We start from the raw sequence: 24836 nt of genomic DNA, 5'->3' as shown, positions 1-24836 counted from the left end.
CGTGGAATTTACTGTACAGTATGGCATCAGGAGACGTCCTCACAAGCTGTTCTCTCAAGTGCTGAACAGCTCAGTCGGAAAGTTCACCACAATAAAACCACTGGTGGAGCATCAATGTGTTCTGCTATGCAACTTTGAAACTTGTACATTTTAAATGCAAGTACTTTAACAAGTACTTTGTTTGGAAACATTTGCCTAATCACGCCACTACCTATTTATCAATAATCTCTGAAACATGGATCATTTCAGCTAAAACTTAAACTGTCCCCCGCGCGACATGTTCAAAGGCGATCGATTGGCATTGATCATCATCCAGCCTCAGAAATAATGCCTGACATTATAAAAGAGTAGGATGGGGCAATAAGCTGTAATGGCTGGCAGGTAATGTCTGACTGACTGAGTGAACACATCCTTGCGGATATCCACTGGCATATCCTCAACTCATAATGACGGCAATCGGTGTGTTTATGAGATCCTGCTCTCCGTCTCTCGTTCGGGCCGTATAAAGATAAACTCTCCCCATTTCTTATCGCTACACAACAGCTTCAACGCATTTCACACTCGGTCCAAAACAGGTGCTGCACTCGCCAAACAAAAGCCTACTTTTCCTCGAGGATGTTCAATCAACACGCAAACTATCAGCACAACATAGGGCTCTTAATTATGAAGAATATGTTTAATTAAAATCCAAAAAATGCCCGAGGGCAACATATCTCAGTCTGATGTATTTTTATTTGTCCCCATTAGAGCTGTCCGATTTAATTTAAGGAAGAAGGGTTGGGGGGGCCCAACCGCTAACCGCTACACACAAAAATGTTTATTTGGATTTAAAAAAAGAAAAGAAATAATATATTCAAATATAGCTATGTGGCATTCCCAAAGGCCTAAACTGACAAATGAAACAAAAAATAAAATAAAAATCATTTTAGAATATATTTTTCTTTTTCATTCCTTTTCTTGCCGAAGCACCATTATTTTACATATTGTCCTTAGGCAGTTAACATGACACAAACTTCTTTATGACATGCTTCAACTTCAAACACTGTAATTCCCTTCACTAAGTTATATTAGCTGTGATGAAATTCTTAATCTACTTCAAGCTTTGACAAAATTATTACTTTTGCATGAAATGGTTGTTTAAAAAACAAACAAACACTGTGACATACCGTATATGAGAGGATAGGTACAAGCAATATGAAAAGTGAACACTGCACCGTTATACAAAACCAACGTGAATTACAAACCAGACAACTTCCCCGCAGCTCGCTCAGTCAATATGTTTCGATGAAAGCAAGGCACAAACATTAAAGGTCAGTCTGCACATTAATAACATGTTTGCCGTTTACACATTGTTCATTATTCTTTCCTGGAGATAATTAAATAGCCTCCCTGGTTTAGACACTGACACCATGCTAGGTTTTTCGAAAAGCTGACAAATAACAGTGGTCAACAAACAGTTGAGACAATAGTGTGCGACGCTAATTTCCTTTTTCAGAGATAAACTCCTGCAGTAAGCTCCCTTCGTTTAGTTGTCATCTAGTGAAAACTGAAAACTGAAGTTATACAGCGAAGGCTTATGTGATGACGTTAGGGCCGCGGCGTCCGGTCCTCTCATGGATGCTGGAGATCTTCAGAGCGATGGCGATGAGAGGACCCAGCACCACCTGCAGTGAGAAACAGACGGTTCATGTAGCGTACAAAACATGGACATTAATGAGTTAGTTGACAATGCAGCTGTTTTGAATCAAGCGGAAAGCTCGGAATTTGAATGTGCTTTCGGGGTTCATAACAAATTCAGGGGGCGTTTCTGTCACGGTTGGCAGGTTTTCTCATCCTGACTGGCTGATCAATGTTTTCAGCTCTGGTTACCTGACCGGTCATTCTTCTCTTCGTAGGGAAGACAGTAACTCGGGATGAAGTTCCAAGGTGGGAGGAAATCAAATAAATATTGCTCTGCCTCTGTTGTCATATGTTATTTTTGGTATTTGTGTACTGTTTCTGAGTATGGTTCGCATTGTTCGCACCTCTGACCAATGAGGCTCCTTATTTGGGTAATTTGAATAACTTCAATTTGATTTAATAGCAGATAGAAATAAGCAGGCGGGTAGCACAGCTAAAAAAAACTTTGTCTCTATGACTCTAAGAGCATTGATTCGAACCTTTCAGCCTCTCATATTAAATCACAACTGTTGATGAGACCTGGTTTTTATTTGGCTGTGCAGGGCAGCACACAGTGCTTTGTTTGGGGCCTAAAGAAACCCAACGCAGATAAACAGATATTTAAACAGATTCCAGAGCAAGTAACCTAGTTTGAATTGTGTCATCGTGGTCGTATAAAAACTGTGTGAAAAGGCACACAAAGGCGACTTTACAGCAGCCATAGCTTAGTTTCATTCATAAAATGTGTACAACAGGATGACTCTGGTGTAATAAAGACATTAAATATGAGGGAAACGCTGAGTTGCGCCATGACAAGTGTTAAAACTAGATCGGGTGCAGTATAGATCGGTGTATTCGACTGTGCTTGTGTGCACTGTCACAAACATTGTTTGAGGATTTATGTGACTTGACTCAGGAGTTTTGTGTTGACCCTTCATTGCACAGGGTCATGTGATGGACATACAACGCAAACACAGCGTGAGCATACAAACACAATGACAGTGTGAAACTAAATTGTGTAATTTATGCGACAATCAAACACTAAAACACAGTCTGTGGATCTGTCGCTCCGCTGTGTGTATGTAAACGTATCTGCAGTACTTTTTAATCTAGCCCTAATAAGCATGTTAGGTAATCATGTATGTCGTCTGGTGATTTATCTGCATCGGGTCAGGGGTAGAATGATTAGGGATTTATTATGATTTTATTATTTATGATCTGATATTCATGATAGATTGTTCAATGGTTCAGTGTAGGTCACACAGAGGGGAAAAGAATATAAAATGGCAGTGTTAAAGCTTACACCAGTTACAATATAGCAGGTATAACAATTTTTGTTTGATTATCAATAGGTTAGCCAGAGGAATGCTACCAAGCTTTGGTTAATATTTAATGAATTAAACCTTTCTTTCATAGGCTAGATGCTTGAAAAAAAAAAACTATGGTAAGTATTTTGCTAGCCCTTAATTTGTGAATTATATCAAATATATATATATATATATATATATATATATATATATATATATATATATATATATATATATATATATATATATATATATATATATATATATATATATATATATATATATATCAGTAATGCTAGAATGCAGTCATTGATGTTTAATTTTTCATTCCATGACAATACAAAATAAGACATTACTCATTGTTCTTTGGTTTTCCTTTTTGTCTTTTGACACTTGGATTTAGAAAAACACTGGTTGGTTTGATTTCTTTGTAAAACCGACCGCCTGTTCCGATCGAAGCTGTACAGTTTGGTGGCCAAACTTAAATTAGGCTGTCTAGCTTTCATGACTGCGGCTTTACAGCCCCTGGGATTGGTTAAAGTACACGAGCTCTGGCAACATCCATAACCACATTAAAAGGTAGTGATCCTAATCACTCCAAAGTCTACAGGTCAACCAACTCGTCACAAGCGGTGTCATGAGAAGATCAAAACACTTGGACTCGGTTGGCCTCCGAGGTGGGGAGCACGGAAAGAAGTGATGATGGAAAGAAATGACAAAACAAATCTGTTTTCAAGACACAAGGAGGAGGAGACAACTTTATGCCAAAATTATGACCACTTAACTAAACCAGCAGAGACGGCTGGTTGTGTGTTCATTGGGGATCTGAAGTGTTTACCATCACCTAAAAGAACGTGTGCCCATTGTCCTTCTATCATGTATATCATACCTGTGTGGAAACTGCTTAATCTACGGAGTATAACACATTGAATCTGAGTCTCAACATGAATCAGAACTTCTGCCATTGTCTTATATCGGCTAATGAAGCTTTAACAGTGTCAATTTGACGATGACAAAATTGGAAGAATACCGCACATCAGATGATTCATTTTGGATGAGTGTACAAGTGGTCGTATGACTCAGACTTACAAGACATACACTACACTCGAGCAGAATAAGACAGACAGACACACCATCCACCCCCCCATACCTGTGTCTCTCTGTTGTGTCTCTCAGGGTCTCTCTCGAAGTTCTCGGCATAAATGCGGATTGTGGCGCCCATCCCTCCGCCGCTCCCACTCATCCGAAACACCAGGCGTGACGCGTCGGTGAAGATGATCCTTAAACCCTGGAAGCATACAATGCAATGATTTCATTATCGATTCACTCCCCAATAGCTTCAAATAAACAGCCAATACCCACGTATTCAGTTTATAATGAAGAAATTGCAACTCCTCTAATACCTGTGCATGTATCCTGCAAAGGTTAGGCACGCGGGCTTGGTGACTAATGGCTGAGCTTCAATCATAAAGTAGGAATATGTAAATATCAGACACTTGGTATTGTGTTCAAAGTTTATCTGCTCTTATAAATCAGGCTACTTGATTATTACGTTCCAAATGTGTAAATTGTGGAAACTGCTTAAATAACACAGGAGACAAAAGGTCATCAGGTTCCTATATGTGCAGTAACTACAAACCTCCACTAGATGTCACTCACACTGTGTGTAATTCAGGGGGACAGTGTCACGCTCAGATTCCTTCAGTGTACACCACAGCATGCTTGTGTCCACAGCAGTGCCGTCTACTAAGTTATGTAAGGTCAAAACTATGCCACGACTTAACTAAACGTTGACTTTATTTCAGGAGCTCATCAAGTTTCACCGGTTCCCTCAAGTTTCTGTAAATTGTATACCAAACCAGAGTAAAACATCCTTATTGCGCCTCCGTAACCTCAATAACCACGGCCTCATAACCTGCACACTCTTTGAACTCAACCTCAGCAACTTCAGGAAAAACAGGATATTGTTGCGTCGGGGTAACCGACTGTAGCTCTCGCCGGACTTTCTGACTAATGAATGTGTGATGACTCTTATCTGTCCTAAATTCCACGGCGCCTCTTTCCTTATCCCATCTAGAGCCAAAGACCATCTCAGGGGAAAGGACAGCAATATGCTTTGAGGGAAGAAAAATGGGTGATCGGGAATAAGTGGTTTTCAAAACACACCGTAGATACTTTTTCGTCTTTTCTTTTAAGAACAGCACAGAAGAGTTTCATGAACTATTATGGCAGTAAAAAAGTCGAGTGGTTGCAGCTCCCCAGTACAAAAAGTAGCTTCATCTCAGCGTAGTAGCTGTTAACCTCTTCAAACTGTGACTCAGCCGCATTGTTTACAGACCATGACACTAAAAGGAAAGTGACCCTGGACCGCTCCCCTTTCCTCCTAATCTCACGTTGGCAAGGAAGAAAAACATGCCACACTCGGGATACGGATAATGAGAGTTGTCCTTCCGTCCGTCCGTCCGTCAAAACATCAAACTTCTGACTCGAGAGTAATTTATGGGATTTGGTTAAATTACATTTGAATCACATGATACTGAAAACAGATATTTGAGTTCTGTGCGCTCGGGACTGTTCATGATCAAAATATAACAAGAAACTTAAAATAAAAACATCATTGTTATTTTACTCCACATTGCATTTGTACAGTAAAATAACCCCAAAAATAACCATCAATAAATAAAGAGTACGGCTGCAGTGTCTGCATGTTTGGCCTCACAGGGTCGACGGCAAAGGCTTTTTATCTATTCATCTGTCTGTCTTTCATCTATCCACCATCTATCTGCCTGAGATATGCAGACAATACAGAAATAATTCAGTAGCCAACTACGTAAAAGCTGCCATGCCACTGCTGTGTAAATCCCCCACACTTTGTCTATGTGTGTGTGTGTGTGTGTGTGTGTGTGTATGTGTGTTTGTGTCTATGTGCCAACTTTCCCCCCTTCAAACACACTTGCAGTGAGTGGAGAGAACTGCAAGTGAGACGACAGCTGATATAATTCTGTCCTGGGAGGAATGTGTTCTGCAACAACACACACTGGGGAGACTGAGGATTTACCAGCGAGGGGAACTCACATTTTGGGGTGACTGACTAACAAGCTGTGGAGCTGCTGTAACCATGGTGACACGGTGGAGTAGGTACAGCAGAGTCCCCTTTTCGCGTCCTGTCATATTGCCGATTATTCATATTTAACAATCCCTTTTACACGTCCGTCTTGCTCTGCGACTACCTCCGCTGCCGGCATGAGGGCGGAGCAACAATGACATGTGAGAAATGTTTTGTGAAGTCGACAAAGATGCCGGCAAACACAGGTGTGAATATCCACTACAATGTGTGTGTGCGTGCGTGCGTGCGTGCGTGCGTGCGTGCGTGTGGTATTAGGTGGGGCACTAAGAAGTGTTGACGCCAGGAATGAGTTTCCACACATTTCTGGGCAGAACAGAGGGAGTCAGCTGGGTAAACTTCACTAAGAGGGAGGGGGGGTAGGGAGAAGAGGAAAGGCAGGTTATCGTGACTGAAGGGAGTTATACTGTAAGTGTGTGTGTAGGTTTGTGTGCCGTATGTAATGTGTGTTTGCATGAATATGTTTATGGTTTAACATGGAAGATGGACTGTCATGTCCAAACATGGAACCTCTCTGATGAGACAACACTGTCGCTCAGTGGGTGGTCTGGTTCTGAGGAACGAGTGCACATGTGTATACAAGAGAGCAAGACGGAGAGGAAGTATGATTGCGAGTGTGCGATGCTTCTTCAGGAAGACTTGACCCGGCGTGAACCACCTCTGGGGTCACACTTTCTAGTCCGACTACATTTAATGTTGGGTTTGACCCAAATGCCCACAGGTCTGCAGCCTGTTCAAACTGTGTGACTGCTGCAGTTACAGGATTGTTGCATTAGTAGCTATCAGGTGTACCTAATAAACTGCCAACTGAGCGTATATATTTAATAGGATGTGCACAAAGTAAACACATTACCTCGAATCTCGTCATGATGTTTCTTTCCTTTCCTAACTCTGAATACCAACAGACCAATTCAAACCCATGTAATCTGCTGTCATAATCCACATTTAGCTTGAGGGTTTTCATTTTCATATGCTTTTCATTCACTGTGAATTTTTTGTGCTCCTTGGTTGAATATATCATATCTCTCTGAAGAATTTAAAAACAAACAGAAATATGATATGGATGAGTGTACAAGTGGTCGTATGTCTCACATGATATGAGTATTTTTTTTTAAGATTTCAATATAACATAGAGGTAACATGAACAATTTTCATATTGGACCAGTTGGATTTTTTCTTTTTGATTGCCCTCGACTGTTCCATTTATCAAGGAATGTACTGAGGTTTGCTGAACAGGACATTTTCCAGCCGAAAAAATAAACTTGTCAGTACTCTGTTGAAAAAACTATGAAATAGAGACACTCTTTGAAAACATATCTTCATCAATGCAACGATCGACATACATGCTGATATGATTTATCTGTAATAAGCTAATGCTGATATCAGCCTGGCTCTAAGAGAAATAATGCAGGGATGCAGCCTTTTATTTGTCCACATTTAAAATCTGTGATCGTGATAATTAATTCAATGGAATACATTTTTTGTAAGCTAACAAGGGGTGACAGATTGTTATGGAACTAAAAAATTGGCAGCCACCATGACTGAATGAGAGACAAAAACACTGACTATAAAAGTAAATTCAATGTGGATAACTGATCTTAATAACGTCAGTTTCTTGCCAATACTAACCCAGCGTATCGGATCGGTGCAACCTAAAATACTTTTACTTTCTGTGCTCCCTACTCATTTCTACTTGTCGAACTTTGCTCTGTCATGTCACATCCTACATTTACATTCCTTCTCCGTGTTCCTCCCAGACCGACCTGGTTCCGGGCCACTGTTCCATCCACAGGGTCGATGTACTCGAAGTTGTCGGCCCTCTCCACGCTGTACATGTGGTCTCCTACAGCAAACTTCTGGCTGGTGAATGCTTTGTCTGAGATCACTGCTTCCAGATCCCTCATCAAGTAAAAGGCTGCACGGGGATCCAGGCCTTCGTAGTCAAACCTGACAATTACAAGGTGCACAGACAAACACACACAAGCAATGAAACCGCATCTAACACAAGGAAGCGGTGAGGAAGAGCTTGGTAACAAGAAGGATATGATAATATGACTGTACTTAAATAGCTGCAAATAAACTGCAAGAGACAACATTTGTCAGGGTAATTAGTTGATTTTTTTCTTCTTATTATTATGATGTGTTTTACTTTTTGCTTTTATGTCATCTGGTGCTCGACCTGTGTCCTGTATGTCCTCTCCAATTCTGTGTTGTGGGAATTGCGCATCAGTTTAGAAAAGCTGTCTGTGGGAACGTGAAGAGCCGCAGCAACTGTCAGTGGGAAAACGGACTGCCTCTCGCAGGGGAGAGGTTAAAATAAGAGCCAGTGGCAGCCAGTGACAAGATCTGGGGGAGAAATGGATGAAGGTGAAGGCCCGGGAGACACATTTGGCTTTGGTAGGGATACAAGAGATTGAGAATATTGTGAAAAGGGGAATCGCAAAGTCGATCACAGGCCTTGTGAGAGGCCAAGGAAAGTGGCTCCGTGATTAAAACAAGGACAGGCCAATACAGAAACAAATGATCTGAAGAACGGACCGCTGAATGGATGCATAATGAAAGTACAGCTCCATATTCGGAGAGGTGAGCTGATTACCTGCAGAAATAGTTGCGTCCAAACTTGGCCCAATGCTCTCTGACGATCTGCTCCACACCCTGTTTCCTGGCTGCCATGATGGACAACCACACCAGCACCGACCACAGACCATCTTTCTCACGGATGTGGTCCGAACCTAGAGGTGAGAAGAAATCACAAAAATAACTCAATGTGCAAAAATTCACTTGTTTTGGAATATTTAGAAAATGGTTGGCATCCCCTTAGCTTTTTAGTTTAGTACATAGACTGAAAGGGCAAGCAACTCGTCTGGCTTGGTCTAAGTCACTGCACATAACCAAAAGTTATTTTCTCTTTGGACAAAGCTAGGCTAGTTGTTTCTTTATGCCAACCAAACCTTTTCCTGGCTCCTGATCCATATGAGAGTGATATCAGACATAACATCTAACTCTCAGCAAGATAACAAATAAGCTCTTTTCCCAAAATGTCAAAAAGGACAAACAATGGAGCAGCAAATTTTCTTTCTGAACACTGGAGGGAAATACTTCTTACTGTTAAGTACTCCATTTGACTATATGTAGCAGAAGGTTTAGACGGAGTACTTGGACTTGTAGATGTACAAAATACACACCCACACACACCCATACACACACACACACACACACACACACACACACACACACACACACACACACACACACACACACACACACACACACACACACACACACACACACACACACACGGGTATAGATCACGCCCTTTATCGGTCTCCTTCATCGGGAGCTATCAGTCTGTTCTCAAAGACAGCTGCACTGTAAAGGTATCTGTTAAGGGAACACTCTGACATTTTCATTAAATGACTATGTTTGTAATGTTTCCCCGCCAGAGCCTGAAGTGGAGAACGGGGCTGAGCTGTTTTGTATCACTTGATAGAACTACATATATTTAAAAGAGAGAAAAGAAAAAAAACGTGCAGATATCATGTCTCTTTTGAAGTCTAGCAAATAATGATATACTAATCTTTTAAACACTTAATCCCGTAAACAAGAAGTGTTCCTTTCGATCGGTCTGGCTGTGGCATCACATACAGCTGTTAGGAAACTGACTGTTGTCATTATATAATCCCTGGCTCACTGTCAGTCTCACTCTCTGACACAGAAAGAGAGGAGCACCGACACATGTTATTATCACACCCCCGAAGCACAACCAGACCTTTTCCATCTACACTGTCAAATATGTCCCAATTGCACCTTCTCTTCTCAGCTCCATTCTGACTGGTTATCGCTGGTAAAAAAAATTAGAAAATAAATAAAAAGCAAAGGACAGTTTTTACTTATTATTTTCTGGTAAATGATGACCGCAAAGACTCATAAAAGCATCAAAAACCTCTCTTTCACAATTCTGTCTGCCAAGTTGCTGGAGAGAGCCGCGAGAGCGGGGCTTATCACCTGGGACCAGCCCGCCGTGGTGGGGTGGTAGTCACCTCAGTGAAGTGAGCCCAGACCTCCAACACACTCTCCCGTGCACCCTGAATGACAGCCCCTATAGAAGGGACCAGTAAAGAGTCTCAGCGGGCTGGTAAAAACTTTTTTATACGTCCTACTGGTCGACCGATGTTGGGCGGATTTGTTGCCATTGTTCCCATTGGCAGTCAGATTATGGAGAAAGCCCCTGAACATGACGGACACTGGGTTGGCATCATTTCTACAAGATCAGTAGCTAACACAACCTGCCAACTAATTTTTATTACTCTGCCTTTTTCATCGCACTGAAAATCAGGGCTTTTATTTTTACTGTTGTATTTTTGCTTTGGACAGACACAAATATCTATGATTCTGTCTGTTTGATCATTTAAACAAACGAGTTTTCTGGTGAAAATTACAGTATTCTGTCATTATCAAGGAGTTTTTGCAACAGCATCGCCAAAATAGATACCGCTTGGAAACTCTGGGGAGAAAAGTTGTCCATTGCCACTTCATTTACCCATAGTTCTGGGGCTGATTTTAGCACATTTGGTTCAAAAACATCAATGAGCAGAATTCCTCTCTATATATTGCTAGCTACAATTATTTTTGAAATTACCTTAGATTGAACTGTATGCTGTGCGTGGTGACTTGTAAACTCTGAAGATGGCAGCATCCATCGGTCGAACCGTGTGACATAATCAAAGCTATAATAATGACAAAAATTTCACACGGAAATTTGACGGCAAAACTTGCAATAACTCCTGCTGTTTGTTTGAACGAGTGTATGCGAGTTCGTGGAGAGCAGGGGCTGGTGAGCAGCTCTGATGATTTACTACTCTGGGCTCTCTCTGAGCTTTTGGCCTTACATGGCTTGACAACGAGTGAGCTCCCATAGTCCTCTGTGCTCTGTGTCTCTGCTTCTTCCATTTCTCTCCCCCTCGTCAATACTTCTCATATTTGGACTCTCCCAACTCCCTCTCCGCGCTTTCCGACAAACTTCTCTCGGCCTCTGACCCGTTCACACCCATTTTAACATTCTTAAAAGTGAGCCCCCCCCACCGCTTGTTTTCTCTCTCTTTCAAAGATATCCTCCTCCAATAAAGATATTGATTCAATGACATGAGCAGAAGAAAGGCAGCAGTGGGAAGGGGAGCTAGGGCAAGCAGGTGAAGAGGGCGGGCAAGTGTAAATCATTTGTGAACGCGCATTGTTTACATTTTCTGACCGTGTACGTGTATGTGTGCCTGCGTTTGCATTCATAGAAGCACCGGAGGCCCGTTCGCATGATGCAGTGATTCATGGAGCTGCCGTCTCCTTTTATAGCAGAAGAATGGGGATTATTTACACATGCAGTCAGGGTCACAGCCCTCACATCTATTACATGACTCTGACTGGAGCTACAGGCAGTCGGGATGCACCGCCTGCTGCTGTACAAAGGGAACAGGCTGGTGAGTGTGTAGAAGAAACAGGAGCGGAGAATTTGTGGGGACGTTTTTATTTCACCTTTAAAGGGAAATCCATCTACTTGGAAGTTCCTCGCCGTCATTCTTAGGTGTAAAATTAACATTTCAAAATTGCTAAAAAAAGAAGTCAGATAGGGCAAGATAATAGGGGTGATGGTGGTTTCAAACAAATCGCAGATAAGTCAAATTTTCCAATTTTATTTTGAGAATAAAACAGCGAATAAAACTACCTCATCCACAAATAACAATACTTCCAAAATCGGACCTGCAACTTTAACTCCCAACCTAGAAGCTTTAATTTGAAAAAAACAAACCGAAACCAAACAGTAAAATTCTTTTTTAGAATTATTGCAAGCAACCGCCACCGATCAGACGACTTCCCGACTTCTGCAGACTGAACGAAGGGCGTATGACACGGGATAGGAGAGGGTGTCATGTGCTGTACAGATGGTGAAGCTTTTTTAGGCAAATTGATTTACAAATAAAAATGACATGACCGGGTGCTCACTTTCAGTTTAACCTCCAAATAAAGTGATTTAGAAAAGCTGGCTAAACTGTTGGCTCCTTCAAACTGTGTTCAGACATTAGCAGTGTCTTTAAAAGGCCTGAGTTTGAATCCGGCTCAACTTTTTTTTCCCCAGCTCGATGAAACACCACCAGGCAATGCACTGTGATCACTGCCAGTCCAACTGCGTTAACACTCATTCCACCTTAATAATTTCCCAGGGTTGTAAAATCCAGTCTTTATTACACCACTGTGCAGTATTAACTACTGTGCAGTCTTTTTCAAACCTCTGGATCTACTCTTCAGATCAGGCTTTTTGGATTATAGCTTGTCGTCTCGCAGAGAACCAACTTCTCGATCACAAAGTGTCCGACTTCTGTTGTTTCTTGGGCGTGATTGCAGTGTGGTCTTGCTTTTCCAGATCTCTAAAAATGAATTTGTTGTTGTAAGTTGTAATTAACTGCAATTTCCCTTTAATTTCAAGGAAACGTTGACCGGGCACACTCCCTGTTTGACTGTTCCGTCGAGTCCCTGTTGCACATTCAGGACGCAGCAGCTGGCGAGTGCAGTCCTCCAGCGATGGCCTTGTTTGCAGGCACCTCAACAACAGTTGCTGCTGAGGGGAGGGGATTTTTTTTCTCAGTCACACACCTACTCACATTTAACAAGCTGGTCCAAGGGTTTCGAATCGGTCCCCGTCTACACACATGCAGACGGGCCACTGCTGCCCCAGCTCTGCATTCACTGTACATGTTCATTTCTGGATTGATGACATTACAAATCTGTCTTTGTGGGTGGAGGGCTTTTGCTGTTTAGACTTGTGAGCGAGTGCACTATGTCTTACCTGTCCCAAAGCTCTCCTCCCCACAGAGGGAACAACGCCCAGAGTCCATCAGGTTCCCAAAGTACCTCCAGCCTGTCGGAGTTTCATAAAGCGCCAGTTTCATGGCTTTGGCAACCCTAGAAATGGGCCGAGAGAAAGAGAGAAGTAAAAACAAAGCTGAAGAAATTGTTTGCATACATTATGCTCACAAACACACACTGTATTTATTGCTCTCAAATATCTGATACAGGCCTTCCCCCAGTTCTGATATAGACATAAGCTACGGACAATCCTCTGACCTTTGAAATAAAGCAAACCAAATGCTGTGTGACAAGCGTGATCTGCCAACAGCTCATCCAATAATTAGATAAGGTGATGGCAGTGAGAACAAAGTGACTTAACCTTCTAGCTGATGTTTGCTTTGAACCCGAGCCACGGGCGGAGAGGAGGACCGGGAGTGTGCATGTGTGTGTGTGCGTGTGTGTGTGTGTGTGTGTGTGTGTGTGTGTGCGTATGTGAATGTGTATGTTGGGATCCTGAGGAGGAAAAAGGTGCAGACAGTACTATGCGTGGGAGAGGAGTGAGAGCAAAGAAATAGTCTGTAGGGAGAAAGAGCAAAGAGGAAGATCTGATAAAATGTTCAGTCCAAATATACAGAGAAATAAGTCTGGGTACAATGGAATTACAGTAATAATATTAGAAAATTTCTAGGAAAGGGTTGACACATCTGGACAAAAATGGAAATAACATGTTAAAAAAACTAAAACATTATTAAATCACAATCAAAGTCAGCAGTCATAAGTAGTCCGTGACAAATAAATTGGCACAGAGTTCTCTGACAGTCAGTGTCCCGCCCTCTTTCTGTTTCACTCTCCTCCACTAAATATCTGGAACATGTTCATGAGGTTTTTCTATCCACACTCTGACCTAAATTGGTTACCATGACGATTTACATTCAGCAATATCATGAGTCAGCCAATAGCACAGGGCTCTGCAGTTTCCCTCCGCTCCATGGATCTTGTCTGAAACTCTTTCTGTTTTGGTTTTATGGCCTGCAACTTTGCCTCACTCTCAATGATCTCGTTGCATAGTTTTAAGGGGCAGTTCATGGTTGTTGTCAGCAAACTGTACACTACCTAACGGCACCATACAGCAGACAAAGTTAGTGACCAGCTGGTAAACAAAGTGAAGGGACCATACCATACCAAATACCGATATTGCTAAAATAGTTGTTGCTACCAAAGAAACAAAGTTGTGAAAATGTCGTTCTCAAAATGCTTTTCCTGGGGGAATGCTGTGGGAACTCAGAGCTTAGCAGAGAATACATGTGGATTTGAGTCAAGGTTTTTAAATGGCGGTACACGTCCGCACAATCATCATGCACATAAATAAACCTTACACAGTGCACGGTACAGTTTGTTTACATGAGGATGGGATAAACTACCAAATAAGATTAAACCAGCTCCATTCGCCTCTGGGGAAACGAGAGCTGGAACGGAAAGCCAGGAATTCCTAAAAGAAAAAAGAAACTCTGGCCTTCTGATGAGCTTTTGATGTTTTGAATGGCACGTCCACAGCCAACACAAGCACTGAAGCGGACCCTAACGGCGCTCCACTGTTGGGACACAGTTGTTTTTTACAGTGTGAGAATATTGAGAATAGTGTGTCCTCAAGTTCGATGATTGTACCGGCTCAGCTTTAACTTAAAGGACGCACAGTGTACAAACACTTAGTTTGAACTTCGGTTGATGAAGTGATTTTGATAAGAAACAATCAAACAGGAGGAGGCTCTATAAAGTGTCTCGCCTGACATACACTGTCCAAGATAATTAATGTTTTTTTGTTTTGATTTGATTGAACAAAACCGCAGCAGGGAGGCAACGGTGTGACAAAGGTTTCCTGCAACGCTCATCCTGCCTAATAGATGAAAAGAAACCGAAGAGAGTTGGAGAAGGTTTGTCTTTTGAATGATTTGGATCCTTCTGAGGTTCGGGTTAGGGGACAGAGGTTTTGTGACTGGGCTCAGCTATGTCTACCCTCCATCTTCCTCATCCTCATCACATGCATGCATTGACTAATCAAGCATGTCCCTTGTTTACGTTCCTTTGTTGTCTTCTACAGTACAGTGAGCGACGAGTTTTTTTTACATCTGCAAAGTGAAATGTTGCTCGCTTTTGGCCTTTGCCTGATGCTTGACCAAACATAGCATTCAGTGCCCCCCCCCCCCCCTTCTGAAGAAAGCCAGCTTTACACTGGCATTCAGACAAAAAGAACAGCATGCCAGAGCTTTACTTGAAATGTGAGTTCTTCTTGACCTGAAACACGAACTGACACTGGACAACACATAACTTTAATACATTCAAGAGGTTGTCAACACTGAAAAACACTTGAAAAGTTGAGAGGATTTCTGTAAATGGTCATAGCTGTTACCCACATTGTTTTGTGGAGTCAGTATCCAAGCTTACATCGGTTCAAAACTGTTTCCAAAGCTGTGTCAGAAAACTATTTATCATGTAATAATATTATATGAAGTGGAAAAGTGTGCTTGTTGGGTCAGTGTTTGACTTGGCTACCTTCTGCATCTTGCCTCCAGTCAAAATAGTCCTGTATAACTCGACATTTTAGACGAATGACAGCATTTTGCAGTTTGACCTTTTTGGTTTTTTTTAATATTTGTTAGTTTAGTTTTTTAATGGAGTCAACTTGGCAGCCCTAATAAAACTGGTAAAGATCCATTGCACTTTTATAACAGAGAATCCCAACCAGGAATGACTGTACCACAGGGGGCACTTCTGCAATTACTGACAGTTGGTGTATGTGCTGTGATTTATGTGTTGTAATTAAGGGCATTTAAAAAATTGGTGAAAGTAATGGTTACATTTTTGAGTGGTGGTAGCATGAATGCAAACTCAACCAAACATACTCTAAAATATATCTTTTCTAATTTCCCATTATAAACCGAATTTAAATGAACACATTTGGAACATATTAGTGAGGGCGTACCTGAACCCTTCTGATAGGGCTGTTGGTGGTACTCTGACAGCACCAAGACTCTTTCACCCCTTTTCGACCAAAGTGAACACAGTGCTAGTGCTGGTTCGGAGTTGGTTCCCCTTGTTTGCTTTTCCACAGGTTAGAGCCGCCATAGAGCCACGTGATTATGTCACTGTACGTCTCGGATTTTCCAGCAACACTTGCCGAAACTTCAAGTAAAATCGCTGTATATGCTCAAACACCTGCTTTCCCCTTGAAGCTCCCTCTAATTTATTGCGGACTTCAGCCATTGACCACACAGCATGGAGTCAGTTTGTCTCCTCCACAGTCCACTGCATCTTAAGTTCTGGCATCCATAACACATGTGTGTGTATATATATATATATATATATATATATATATATATATATATATATATATATAACCAGCGACCAACGAGTAGGTCCCACTCTGGAACCAGTTTTTCTGTCCCAGAGCCAGTTCCTTGGCTGTCGAAACACAAATAACTGGTTGGAGCTTAGGCACTGGCTCCAAACCAGCCCTCCAAATGCCTTGATGGAAGAGGCCGCATTAGTCCACATTTGAATCTCTTACATCGATGAAAAACTATTGTGTATATTGTTTCTTTTCCAATTCATCACTCAACCAAGAAATGATGGGAAAAAAATGATATAAATACAACAATACTCAATAGGCATGTAGGACAAATGAATCCATGAATATGACATCCTCTGGTTGTAGCACAGGCACTGGGAGCTATAAGTTTCATTTCAATCTTCTGTTTGCCTTACTCATCCTAGTAACCAGTACAACAGCCATTACAACAGTAAAACATGTGATTCCTCTTGCAGTGCTAACCAAGGATTCAGAATAAAGAATCTGACTTCATCCTGGCAACACATCATTGGCTCAGGCCTCCCTCCTACCCAGGAACAGTTAAAGGAGAGGCAGATGTTTCCTTTACCAAAATTTCCCACCCACTTTCTCTTCCTCTGACCCCTTTTGCCCTCTTCACATCTGCCTTCGCTTACGAGAGTATGTTCAGACAAGCACCGATGCACAGACATCAGACTCCCTCGGTTCACACAAGAATGAGAGTTTTCACACCCGCAACTCCGGCCTCCTCTCCGTCTGAGCCCAAATCAGTTTCCTGCATCACAAAAAAAATGGACTCTCTTTCTCTCCGTAGTTTTCCCTTATTCCCTCTGGATACACACCAACATTCGGTATACACACCATCACATTTATCAAGGCTTTTATAACACAGTTTGCTTGAGTATGCATAAACACACAGCCGGTAAGATGGCTCAGTCTAAACACTCAGCATAGACACACACACACACACACACACACACACACAGGCCACTCACTCTCCTAAAAAGGCCTACACTTGGGCCGACTCCAGGGTCCAACGCCATACCACTGAGTACTTCAACACTTCCTCGAAGTCGTCAAAGTCACGAGATATGAACGTTACATCTCCACAGACAAGAGGGTTGTGTTGAACAAAGTGACCCGGTCTTGCATGAACTCATAGAAGGGGTAGAGGTTTATGGAATTGGGTTGAACAGGGAAAAATTGAAAATCTCATAAAATGCTATTGTGTGTGTGTGTGTGTGTGTGTGTGTGTGTATGTGTGTGTGTGTGTGTGTGTGTGTGTGTGTACTTGAAGAGGCGGGGCAAGCAACTCCCAAGCAGCTCTTTCAATGTGATCATTACAGTTCAATATTATGAGATGCGGCTTTAGGCAAGGTGCAGTGCACCAATGCACAACAATGTCCAAGTGATTAAGTGTGTGTGGGCGTCTCTGCACTTCCAAAGACGACCAATAACTCTTAGATGTAACACACCCACCTCACATTACTAAGCATCACCTTGTCACTGTGACTGAGGTCACTTCCTAATTGTCTGCCAATCTTAACACATAATAAATAGTCAAACTCACTCACAAACACCCCACACACACATTCAAGCATGTGCACACGAAGAACAACAGTCATATATAGGAACCTAGTGGATATGTTAACCTACACATCCTTTTCATACTCAACTAATCTGGATTTGTTTCATACTACTGCAGTTTTAGTTTCCTAACTTGGTTTGAAAAGGAGGAGCGTTGTAGTATATGGACGGGAAAAAATTGAGACGTTTGGAAATGATGGCACCCACCCTCATTCACTTTCTGATTGGTTCTTATCGGTCGCGACGCGACAACCACTGGTGAATGCTCAGTGTACATTAACTTGAAAGTGATATGCGTTTTCAGGTGTATTAGTACGGATGAGAGACTACTTGTCTGGAAGGGGATCTTCCACTTTTAAAACTAAAAAAGTAGTAGTATATGGCTGTAGCCTTTGTCTGTTATGGATTTCCAAGTTCAGGTTCATTAAGCTGAAATTTATTGTGCTGAATGCTGAAGAAAATCATACATTTTTCCCCAAAATTATTTTTGCTAATCATTTGCATATGAAAACAATTTTTTCGAGTATACTTTTGTATACGTACATTCACTATGCCAAACACAAGTCCATAGACGGGTTTTATGGAGTGGAGAGATTATTTCATGTAGAAACTAAAAATAAAAATAAAAAAACCTGGATCTAATTCAACTTGCATATATATAGTCTGAACAAACTGTAGTTGAACTCTTCTGGTTCCCTTCATTGCATTTAACAGCACACTACCCTTGAGGGGCTTTCTGGTGACGCCTCAGCGTTGGGCAGTGCAAGGGATCCCTTCGACTGGAACCATGTAAATGGGGATAACTTTAGCTGTGCTCACATCCCCTCACTCAGCGCCCTCTGCTCAGCTCCAGTTTTACATAACAGACCATATTTATAGGCAGTGAGTAGATGTGTGCATGTGTGAATGTGTGTATGTGATCTCATGGTCTTTGTGTGTGTGTGTGTGTGTGTGTGTGTGTGTGTGTGAGAGTGTGTGTTTTGTACCTGTCAAGGGCGGTGCTGGTGGCCATACTCCTTGCAAAGCCTTTGACGCCATGCTGTCTGAAATAGGGGATGGCGGAGAGGTTGGCAGCCATGATGGCCACTGAATCAGCTGGGTTCACGAAGAAGCCGTTTTCTCCAAGGATCATGTACCGGTCCTAAAGTGTAATAATATGAAAAGAGAATATAAGACTAAATTTGACTTCAACATTTTGTTTATTGTCAACAAATCCAATGAAAAACTAAAACTACCAATAAATTGATTCTCCCAGCTGTTTTCTAAACACTGTTTAAAACTGAACGACACTGTTGCACAGGGTGACATGCTCCTTCATTATGATGAATATGACCACTGTAGTTTATTTTGAGTCAATCCCACATGCTGCCATAAATACCCACTTGCTCTGTGTATGAATCTGCAGCCGAAAATAATCACCCACAGATGCACTATTTACACTCGTAGAGCCACTGCAGTGGTAAGTTTGTTTAGGAAATTACATATTTAAAAAAATATGTATACACATATTTGTAACCATTTTTTTAAAGATTAACATTTTCCTCTATAGGAACTCTTGGGCTAGGGGCGGAATTCCACTGACAGGATAGGGTTATTCCTTCAAATCTCTTCAGCTAACAGTCATAAAACATGGGACAGTGTAAGCCACAGATAACTGTGAGGTTTCTTTTTCAGTTACAGTATGACTTGTATGCATCACAGAGATGTAGCGCAGATGTCTCACCCCATCCGCATCCAAGGCAGCTCCAAAGCCAAATTCACCCCCTTTCATGGCATCAACCAGAGTGGTGGCGTAAGTCAGGTTGGGCTCAGGAGGGCAGCCGCCAAAGTCCTCAAGAGGGACACAATTCACTGCAGAGTTAGCAGGAGCCCCCAACTCATCACACAGGATCCTGCGTACATAGGGGCCCATCACTGCAACACGAGAAGAGATGGGATAGGAAGAGAAGAGAAGAGGCGTTAACCAAATAATTGACAACAGCTCGGGGGCTATATGATGGGATGATGACTTGTCTCACCTCCATTCATTGCATCTATGTGTATCTTTAGCTGATCTGGTCCTGTGAGGAGACTTTTAATGGCATTGAAGTCAAAGATGTTTCGCAGCAGCTGTAGATACACATCAACCGAGTCCACAATCTCCACTGGAAAAAACACAGAGAGGAGACGATTAGTACTGGACCGCAATTTGTTGAGTTGTATGGATTTGTGCATTAAAGAAAGCAGGGCTGTGCAAATGCCATTCAACTGCATACCAAAAATAATGAATCGATCCAGTGTATCTATAGGAAAAATGTGCAGATGACTACGACTGTGAGCCACTATTCATGCTGAATAATAGTGCTAATTTTAACCAACACACATGACTTATTGTCAGGTGGCTTAGAAAGAAGAAATGGTGTCCCTCATATAAACCGTCTGTTGCTTTATTAAAAGTTAACAAATCTTTTACTAATGTATTACACATTAGATGTAATCTGTTAATTAAAAAAAAAAAAAAGCATTTGGGTTGTGAAAAATTCCTTTAGCTCTTTTGTTGGAGGAAACAGTTTGACCAACCCATAGACTGTATATAAAGATGTACATGCATCTCCACGTCCTCTTATTGTAGAAAAATGAAGCTATGACAGCATGGATACAGGTGCCACCATCTTGTGCTTTTTGGCGCTTGGGTCTGTGCAGTCGTGATCATGGTGTGGAGCTGCAGCTTGAGGTCGCGCTGACACACGCGCTCAATCAAGTCACTCTGATATACAGGCTATGGATGTACTACAGAGATTTTTTGTCAACCTTGCAACCCAAATGTTTTACATTGAGTGAATGAGTGAGTGAGTGAGTGAGTGAGTGAGTGATGTACCTCTGAAAGGTTTGAACTTGTTCTCCAAGTCAAATTCTTGTCTTCCGAGCCTGGAGAGGTCAATGTGGAGATCGGGGCAGATGGCATACTCCTCAAGTGTCCGACTCACCTGGCAGATTCTCTCCATCACTATATCCGGAGACGGGCCTGCCAGCAAAATAAAGCCATACATTCATGATTGTAAATTTAACCAACACTGGCCTAGATATATGTATACAATATCCCTGACTCTTAACAGCATCCCCAAAAAGAAGCAACCACACAAACTAATGTATCCTTTCTCACCTCCGTTTGCTACGTTGAACTTAATTCCAAAGTCTCCACCAGGGCCTCCAGGGTTGTGACTAGCTGTGAGGATGATCCCACCAATGGCCTTGATCTTCCTGATGATGCAGGAAACCGCGGGGGTGGACAGGAGGCCATTGTGGCCGATAACCAGGCGACCAATCTGCACAGCAAGGATTTTAGTGAGGAGCAATGTCAGTTGTTCATCCTTCCAGGCCTCCGATTTCTAACAAAGATTGGGGTCATGTTTCTCAAATTATGTGAAAATATAAAATTAGGCAGGAGAATTTTTATATGAAAAAGTGACCATCTTTGAGAAAATGAACCAAAAAGAAAAAATCCTTACAGTTCTGACCCAGACTGAAAGCCACACCGGCCCAAAGCATCTTGTCATTCTGCAAGTGACTAATTGACGGACTGCTTTAAAAAGCAAACCATCTGCCCCAAGAGGGTTCCTAAATAACAGAGCAGAACTCTCTATTTATAATTCATATGCTACTTTTCAAGTGATAATACCTCCAGCACCCCATAATACCCTTGGATATCGACTACACTAAATGAAAGTGTCCTCACTGGAGAGGAATGCACTCTCCTTACGTCAGTGTATGTCCTTGTAACATCAGGCCTGTTGCGTGTGCACTGTGCAGGACAGAGAGAGAAAGTGAAGGAAAACCCAGGGAAGTGCAGGCTATACTCGTCACAATACATTTAGCGTGCACATGCAGTGTGTAAGTCATTTATGACCCACTATAGATTTTATTCAGCAGCCAGTGAAAGAAGATTAAATCCAGATATTGGGCAGGTTATCTGCACCATTTCCCGCATTCTGACTTCTGGTCCAATGCCATTCAACAGGGGATCCCCAGAGCGAGCAGTTTGGCCCGGGACAGATGGAACAGGGAGGAGGAGGAGGGGAGGGGAAGAGGGGGCACACGTCGGCAGGAAAAAAGAGCAGGATGGATGGAACTGCCGATAAGACGGAGGTCAAGAGACATTTGGCTGGGCCAGCAGAAAAGCAGACTGATCTCAAAAAACAAATTATATTCCCTTCAGATTTTCCTTTGGACCCGGTTCAAACCAATCACAAAGGTCTCAGAGCAAGCGATTTAAACGAGCTGCGGGGATTTCTCCTCTCTGCGTCTCTCTCTCTCTCTCTCTCTCTCTCTCTCTCTCTGTCTCTGTCTTCCTATTTTCATTCATCTGCTGCTGACACTTTGATTTCAGTCACTTTTTGGGGGATGGGTGACCGGTTTTGGCATGTTCTGATACAAATCATTACTTTCACCCGCGTCTGAACCTTTTGAGTTTCAATGAGGAGATGCTGCAGAGCTGAGGTGGCAGATCTGCCTAATGAAATTACTAAACAGCAAATATTGTAAAATATATAAACCAAATAAATATTTGTCACATAAACCTACTGTTTTTAAGAAGCAGTGGAGTCATTTCTACAGGCAGTATAGCCTGATGAGTTATCATGTTAGGTCACCAAATATTTGGATCTTGTACAGTATGGGCTATGGAATTTCCCAGCTTGGGATAAATAAAGTAACTATCTATCTATCTATCTATCTATCTATAGTGCTTCACTAACTTTTTGCTTGTGGCTCCTTAATACAAAGGAAAGTCCTCGTTTCTCACCACAAGGTGCCACTTATGAGATGTGACTTTGTTCAAAGAGTGATTTTTCACTTCTCAGACTTTCATTTGAAAACTTTGAAAGCTAATGTTTTCTTTTCTTTATTTCTCCCACTTGTATTCCTCGTGACCCTTAAGGTTCCTGTGATTGGTCTACTTCCATAATCCTCCTCCTCGACAAGTTCATTTATCCAGTGAACCGATCAACTTTGGATTCACCTTCCTGCCGTTTGAGGATTGGTCACCAATTGGATTGATTTTAAGATTATTTTTAATAACTTTTAAAGCTCAGTGTGGTCTGGTCCCCCAGATACCAACTCTGATAGTGAAGCCTGGTAACTAAGGGTCTTTTGCCATCAGGGCCCCGAGGCTCTGGTATTCACTGCCTGGGGAGATAACACTCGACAGCGCTTTACCTGTTTTTTTATATCATCGCTTAAAACATATTTTTAAAGCAATATAAAATGTATTTTATAGCCTTACAATGTCTGACTTTTTAAACTGATGTCGCTTGTTTTTACCACTTTTAGTAGCTGTTGTATTCTTATTGCAAAGCACTTTGTTACCTTGTTTAGATTAATGCTATAGAAATAACGTTTGATCACTATTATTATTATTATTAGTCCACATACATTATTACATACATACATGTCATGGCCCTTTCATACTTGGATACATCATGATGAAATGTTTCTCTTCTTTTCCCTGACAGAGGCAATAATGTGCTTATCTGCTCTTCTGCTGGACATGAAACCAATGCACGACAGTTGGAGTGCAGACCCCCTCCCCTCTTACCCCGTTGGCAGCTGCCATCTGCACGATCACTTCGGTGGCAGCTCGGCTGAAGTAGCGGCCGTCGCCGCCCACCACCATGGTGCAGCCCTGTCGGTCCCGCAGGTCGATGGAGGACAGCAGGCTCTGGATGTAGTTCTGCAGGTAGTTCTTCTTGCCCTCGAACACGGCCGTCTTCCGCCGCAGCCCGTTGGTCCCGGGCCGCTGGTCCTCGAAGGGGGAGGTCTGGACCGTCACCACCGGGATGGGGCTCGTCTCCATCCTCCTCGTCTGGAGCCAGCGGGGTGTGGGGGGGTGGGGTGGGGTCGGGGGGCCGCCGATGGAGCGAGTTCTGGAGTTGGCTCCGAGTGGACGCAGCGGAGGAGACAAGGGCCACAGAAGGGATGGAACTCGTGTTAGAGACCAGAGAGGCGCATCCCTCAATACTGAACTTGACACACAGCAACACTCTCCCCTGCTGTTAGACTACTCCCCCTTTCCCTAATAAGCCTGAACAACTGACTGAAGAAGAGAAAAAAAAAAGAAAAAAAAGAAAAGGGGAAAAGGCAGGGAGGGCCAGAATCTTCAAGGCCCCACAATCAGCTGAGCCTCGGGCCAAAAATAGACCTCTGACTGGTGGTGGACAGGAATTGTTTCGGGCCCAGTCTGCAACCGGACACTCGCCTGTATCTGTGCTGTCCGCGGTATGAAGGTGTGAGACACGACCACTGTCTCTCACACACGTTGGAAGAGAACCGAGCAACAAGAAAAAATCCACTCCCCCTTTTTTCTCTCCATCTACAACCACATTTGTTTCAGGGCCATTCTCTTCTGCGTCGACTTTGTTTAACTGAACGCTAAAATGAAATCAAATAAAGATCTGGCTCTATGACCATGCAGTCGCCCAGGACGAGTGGTCAGCACCAGGTCTGCTCCAGCGTGTGGTGAACAGTGCCACCTTGAGGCGGAAACGAGGAACTGAACCTTGGCACCTTTAATTGGTTTCTTTCCTCGGCAAAAAGAGATGCTTAACAATGACTGTAAACATTATTTTAAAAAACCAACAACATTTTGTACCGTAAATGAACTTTGAGTATATTTAGTTTTCCCGTTTTCCACACAAATGTTCATCTTGCTTCTCATGAATTGAATTGTGTAGAGAGGTAAAAAGTGTTTTATTTTGAAAAGTGAGCAATTTGAAGTCCGTGAAGACTTTGATTGTTTTATCAAAGGGTATTTCTGCCGCTTTAAAACTAAGACCTTACATCGTGTCCCTTTCATTTGTTGGTTGAAAAGTTAGTTTTTGTGTCTCAATGTTAGATCTTATTCTGCAGGCTGTAGAATTAGATCACCGTGACCCTGACTGCAATGTCCAAACTTCTCATTTTGGTTGTAGGTGATCACATTAAGAAGTTAAAAAACAAAAGA

General features: G+C 42.3%; 1 protein-coding gene across 1 annotated transcript; it reads right to left on the bottom strand.

Annotated features, from left to right (window-relative positions):
• Positions 1–661: 661 nt before the first annotated feature.
• pgm5 (phosphoglucomutase 5) lies at positions 662–23933 on the bottom strand. Its single transcript, XM_035639989.2, has 11 exons — positions 23433–23933; positions 21003–21165; positions 20718–20864; positions 19879–20004; positions 19584–19774; positions 18847–19001; positions 12926–13041; positions 8687–8822; positions 7854–8037; positions 4117–4254; positions 662–1664 (listed from the first exon to the last, which is right to left on the bottom strand). The coding sequence occupies exons 1-11, from the start codon at positions 23688–23690 to the stop codon at positions 1575–1577; spliced, it is 1704 nt and encodes a 567-aa protein (XP_035495882.1). The 5' UTR covers positions 23691–23933; the 3' UTR covers positions 662–1574.
• Positions 23934–24836: the final 903 nt, after the last annotated feature.

This window comes from Scophthalmus maximus, chromosome 19, assembly GCF_022379125.1.
Source record: "Scophthalmus maximus strain ysfricsl-2021 chromosome 19, ASM2237912v1, whole genome shotgun sequence".
Lineage (NCBI taxonomy): Eukaryota > Metazoa > Chordata > Actinopteri > Pleuronectiformes > Scophthalmidae > Scophthalmus > Scophthalmus maximus.
The sequence above is the reverse complement of the archived record's forward strand: the minus strand, read 5'-3'. Positions and strand labels throughout refer to the sequence as shown.